This window comes from Octopus bimaculoides, chromosome 24, assembly GCF_001194135.2.
Source record: "Octopus bimaculoides isolate UCB-OBI-ISO-001 chromosome 24, ASM119413v2, whole genome shotgun sequence".
Taxonomy (NCBI): Eukaryota; Metazoa; Mollusca; class Cephalopoda; order Octopoda; family Octopodidae; genus Octopus; species Octopus bimaculoides.
In genome coordinates, this window is record NC_069004.1 from 5281133 (window position 1) to 5287506 (window position 6374).

The following is a 6374-nucleotide window of genomic DNA, read 5'->3' on the forward strand; positions in this document are numbered from 1 at the left end:
GACAACAACACCAACAACAAGTGTGGAGGCGATGAAGATGCAGCCGTCGCCTCCGACGACGACGATGATGATGATGACAAAAATACCACCACCAACAACAACAACAACATCAACATCAGCAGCAGCAATAACACCAGAAGCAGCAGCAGCGGCGGAAGCAGCAGCAGCAGCTAGTTGTATGACGACGACGACGACGACCACGATGACAGTGATGACAGCCGCAACGGTAACAACGGTAGCAGCGCCGCCGCCGCTGACGCCGTCGCCACCACCACCACCATCAGCAGCAGCAGCAACAACATTATCTTCGATGGAAATGTCGAAAATAATGCTGATGGTGAATTCAACACAACAACAACAGCAACAGCAACAGCAACAACAACAACCGCAGCAGCAGCAGCAATTACTGCCAATAGCAGCAGCACCAGCTGTAGCAGCTCCTGCCGTCACGGCGACCGCCACGACCACCACAACGACGACGACGGCGACGACAGTCTCAGCAGCACCAGCAACATCAGCAGCAGCAATGGTTGTTGTTGTCAAGAAAGACGACAACAACAACGCTAACAACAACACTAATACAAACACCACCACAACAACAGCAACAACAACAATTAGTAACAACAACAACAACAACAGGTCGGCCAACACGGCGACGACCTGTGCCTCCCCAATTGCCGTTAACTTTTATAACGGTAATGTTAATAGTAGTAGTAGTAGTAATTCTAGTAGTATTAGTAGTAGTAGTAATTTTAATAATAATAATACAAATAATATTCTTAATAACAACGGTTGTTGTAATAACAACACCAATAATAATAATTCTAAGCAAAGCAACAACAACAACAACAACGACGACGTTTTTCGGAAGGAATCCAACTTGGAACGTGTAGTTGGTATTTCTACTTTACAAAACGGGGAGAAAGGATTGACTAACGGAGATAGTATACAAAACGAACACGAACAAGAAGAAGAGGTAAGTTATTATTACACCATATATATATATATATAAATATAATTGTAAGTGTGGGTGTGTAAATATATGGGTATATATATAGATATGTATATATGGATATATATATATATATGAAGAGAGATATATATGTGCGTATGGAAAAGTATTGTTTCTGGATTACATATGTATATATATTTGTTGGTATATGTTTTGTACGTATATATATGTGATATAAATGGCTAGGTAAAGTACATTTCGTGTCTACGTATGTGTATAAGTAGGTAAAAATATGCCTGTGTGTATATATATATATATGTATTTTCGTGTGTGTTTGGGAATATAGATATATATATATATTCGTTTGGGATTTTGACGCATGTAATCGCAGAAAACCCGGCAAATTATTTATATATATGTATGTATATGTGTGTATATATATGTATATGTATATATATGCTGGTTCGCTGTTTTGGTGCACGTAAGAAAATCCGGCAATTTGTATATATATATATATATATATATATATATATATATATATATATATATTCAGTTTATGTTTGCATGTATGCTGTATATCTATATATGTGTGTGCGTTTGTTTCCCGGTATTATAGAAATGCGTGTATATATATATTTATATACACATATATATAATTGCTTTTGGTACATGAAGAAGAAATGTGTATATATATATGTGTATGTATCTGTTTAATTCCTCGGGTCAAATTTTTGTGTGTACCTGTAGGTACGTTTACAATGTGTGTATGTATATACAAGTTCCCGGTTTTATATATATATATATATATATATATATATATATATATATATAATTAGCTCTCGTGTATGCACAAAAAATAACGGCAAGACATATGCACACACATGTGTGTATATTTAACCCGTTATATATACGTGTGTGTATATTATATATACGTGTGTGTACCTGAGGTGTTGATTTTTGTCTATATGTCCCTGTATGTTTAAAAATAAAATGTTATAAACTCATTCTTCTTTATTCTATCTCGTCCTCTTGCATTTTAAACACACCATGTGTTTATATATAAATACACCTTGTATTTCTTCGTCGATACACACACACACACACACACACCTGAAGTAATTTAGGTAGTCAAATAAAATACGTGTTTCATATACAAAGTATACTTAAGGTGTGTGTATTGTATATTATAACATAATATAATGCTTGTGTGTATGTTTATTACAGAATTACACGTATAAATGGGTAATATAGTTTGCATCAAATACGTATGTTCATTAAGGTATATATATATATATATATATATATATATATATATATATATATATATATATATGTCTACACACAGAGACATACATGTGTTCTGTATATATAATGCGTTTTGTTAATTATTGGTGTATATATATATATATATATATATATATATAATACCTTTATTCTCTGCTAGTTTATAAATATATTTTTGTTTGTTTCACATTGTCTTGTCTTATAACTATTTCGTTCTACCTTGTTTTTCACCTGGATTCCCCTATCTCCCCATTTTCGTGTCACAAATACGTGTGTGTGTGTGTGTGTATATACCCACACATACGTATATACATGCTCATTCATTCTTATTGTTCTTCACTGTCACTACAGCCTGTTTAAATTATCTTTATTATTATTATTATTAAGCTGTTTTCTTTTTATGTTTTTTATCCTTTCCACCTGTCCTTGCAGTTAACCAAAAACAACAAAATTCTTTTAAAAAAAAAAAAACCACACGTATTCGCGCAACTCTTACTTTCTCTCTCTCTCTCTCTCAGTCTTTGACTTTCACTCTCTCTCTCTCACACACACCCTCTCTATCCTCCTTCCTTTCTCTCACATAGTTTTTCTCTCTCTCTCTGTCTTATCTCATCCTCTCCACATAGTTTGTCTCTCTTTCAACATACAAACTATAACTCTCTCTTTACACCTTGTCTCTATCTTCTACTTCCTCCCTCTAATACCCATTCTCTCTCTCTCTCTCTCATGCACAACCTATGTATCTATCTGTCTCTTGCTATCAATACCTCTCTAACATAGTTTATCTCTCTCTATATATATGTATATATATTTCTTTCACTTTCTCCTCTCTTTAACATAATTTTTATCTCTCTTTCTAATACAGTCTGTCTGTCTCTCATCACAAACACAGCCTCTCTGTCTCTCTTGCTCTCTCTCACCTCTCTAACACAGCCTGTATATCTCTCTTTCTTTCTCTTACTCACTCTCACATTATTTCTCTTTCTCCCTTTTTTTTTTACACTTTCTAACACTATTATCTCTCTCTCTCTCACTATCTCTGTCCATCTCTTACTATCTTTTCGTCAGTTTCTATCACTCTCCTCTCACACGTTCTATCTCTCTCTCTCTCTGTCCCTATGACACAATCTTGTCGCTCTCTCTCTCCGCCCCCCTCTCAATCTGTCTGTCTCTGTCTCTCAGTTTAATCTCTTCGTTATACAGATTATCTCTCTCTCTCTCTAACACTATAACGTAGGTTAACCAGAATAATCGTTCAAATAATTTAATTAATGCCTGGATATATAAATATACACTTACATACGTGCACGTGTATTATATATATAGGTATATATAAACATACACACGTATATGTATATATATATATAAACATACGCGAACACATTCCTGCTTATATAAATACCAATGGAAAAGGGAGAATTGTGTGTGTTTACGTGTGTATATATGCATGAGTATATTTGTTTCTATATGTGTGTACATATATGATTTTATGTGTATATGTGTGTGTGTGTGTGTATGCATACCCCCCTCCTCATCGTGTTCAGTGTATACAAGGTGTATTAGCGACACGAGGAAAATAGATTCTGTTGATATCAAAGTGAACTTCATTTTCTAACATAATTATATTCATAGTGCGTGTGTCTATGTGTATCATAATAATAATATAAATAATATATACATGCATATATGGGTACAGGACGTGAACATAAAAAAACAAAAGCATGGCAAACGAAATATATATATATATGTATATATATACATGCATGCACACACATTTATATGACTACCGTACTTTTATGATTTCGATATGCGTGTATAATTCACGGTAAAAGTGTTATATACTGGTATGTATTAAGTCAAGGTATAAAACCGTTCAACATACACATATATATACACATATATATTGTCTATAAGTTTATGGTGTCTGCGTTGCTTATTAGTATATAAATATCTTGTGTGTATTTATATATATATATATATATATATATATATGATATATACACACATACTTTTATCCTGTAAAACTTGATACACACATACAACACACCTATCTATATGTATATCTATCTGTTTGTCTATCTACTTAACGATTTATCTATCTATCTATCTATCTATCTACCTATATACTTATCTACCTACATATCTATCTATCTATCTATCTACATGTGTGTATATATTTGTGTGTAAACACTAAAACGCTTATGTATTTATATATAGTTGTGTGTGTCAGTGAGAGAGAGAGATAAATAAATAAAGGGTTTGCCGCGCGTGTTTCGTCTTGTGAACATAGAAAAGAGCACCTGTAAAGCAATTATATAGTTCAACACACGCTAACGCACATACATAGTCTCTCACTAACACACACACACACACACAACTGTGGCTTCTCTTTTTAGGGTTTTTCTTTTATCAATAAAGCATCGAAAAGTCTTTCGCTACTTTATTCACAGATGCATTCATGTATTTGTGTGTAACGTGTGTGTGTGTATGTGTGTGTTTGAGCGTCAGTGAATGTGTGTGTATATGTCCACATACACACACACGTGCCTTCGTTTTGCACACATACTTCCACCTGCTTCAATCGTGTCTTCTCTCGCCTGTTTCATTCTTTTAGTTCTATGTACTGTGTGTGTGTATATATGTTTATGCATGTGTGTATGTACATATATGTGTGTGTGTGTGTGTGAGTGTGTATCAGTCAATAAATTAAGTACCGGTTGCGTACTGAGGTCGATCTAATCGATTGACCCGCCTCCCTCAAAATTCCGGGCCTTGTGAATATAAATATTGATATGTATGTATACATATGTGTGTATATAATGTTTATGCATGTGTATGTATGTATATATATGTGTGTGTGCGTGTCAATATAAGTAAATGGTGATGTATATATATTGTATACATATGTGTGTATATATATATATATATATATATATATATATATATCGCTATATATAGATATGTTACGAGGTAGAAACGCTTGCATAGATACATAATTGTCTCTTGGGACCTAAATATGTGTATATATATATATATATATATATATGCATATATATATATGTATATATATATATATATATATGCATTTATTAATATAAATACAATTGTACCTGCATGTATCTATGTATTTATACTTGTGTATATTATATTATATTATATGTGTATACTTTTCTTGAGTGTGTATTATACAAATATTATGAGTGTACATACGAATATATAAATGTTTGCGTATATATGAATATGGGTGTACGTATTTGTGTGTGTATATATGTACATATACATATGCATACAATACATATTCTATATATGTATGTATACAATATGTATTTTAAATATTTTGTATGTATACATATATGTATTGTGTGTGTACAAACTCAGACTTAGACACATATATATAATATAACACACACACACACACACACACATATATACACGCGCGCGCACATATGTAATTAGCATCAATTTTGATTTGCATTCGAAATTGCACGTTCATTTATTTTTTTCTCTCTGCAAACACATGCATACAGACAGATACAGTTTCACACACATACACATACACTCATTCCTCACTTACGCATACACACAGACGTGTATGCAATTTCACACGCACATACATACACACGTGAACAACATTTCACACATTTTACACAGACACACACACATGCGCTTATATACACGCACACACGGGCTAACTCTCACACACATTATTTCTCTCTCTCTTTCACACACATACACACACAAGCACATATCTGTATAGCAGTCCACACAAACATAAATACACTCTTATGCTCTTACATAAACGTACACACGTGCTCTCTCTCTCTCTCTCTCTCTTCCTCTTTCTCTCTATCACACACACATATCTATGTAAACCAGTCCACATACACTTCTGCAAGTACATGCGCACACACATACTCTCTCTCTCTCTCTCGTACGCACACATACTCTCACTCACATACACACACATGCTCTCACTCACATACATACACATTTTCTCTCTCTCATGCACACACACATTCATACAAACACACACATTCATACACACACACACACATCTAATTACCAGTCCACACATACATAGAAACTTATGCACTTACACATACGTACACGTGCTCGCTCACACACACACACACACACA

General features: G+C 33.7%; 1 protein-coding gene across 2 annotated transcripts in view; it reads left to right on the forward strand.

Annotated features, from left to right (window-relative positions):
* Positions 1-58: 58 nt before the first annotated feature.
* The window catches only part of LOC106872628 (RNA binding protein fox-1 homolog 1), a 530204-nt gene continuing 523888 nt past the window's right edge, over positions 59-6374 (forward strand). For both annotated transcript variants that reach the window (XM_052976234.1, XM_052976235.1), the window contains exon 1: positions 59-976. In XM_052976234.1, coding sequence (XP_052832194.1) covers positions 65-976 — 912 coding nt within the window. In that variant the 5' untranslated portion in view covers positions 59-64. The remainder of the gene's footprint in view (positions 977-6374) is intronic.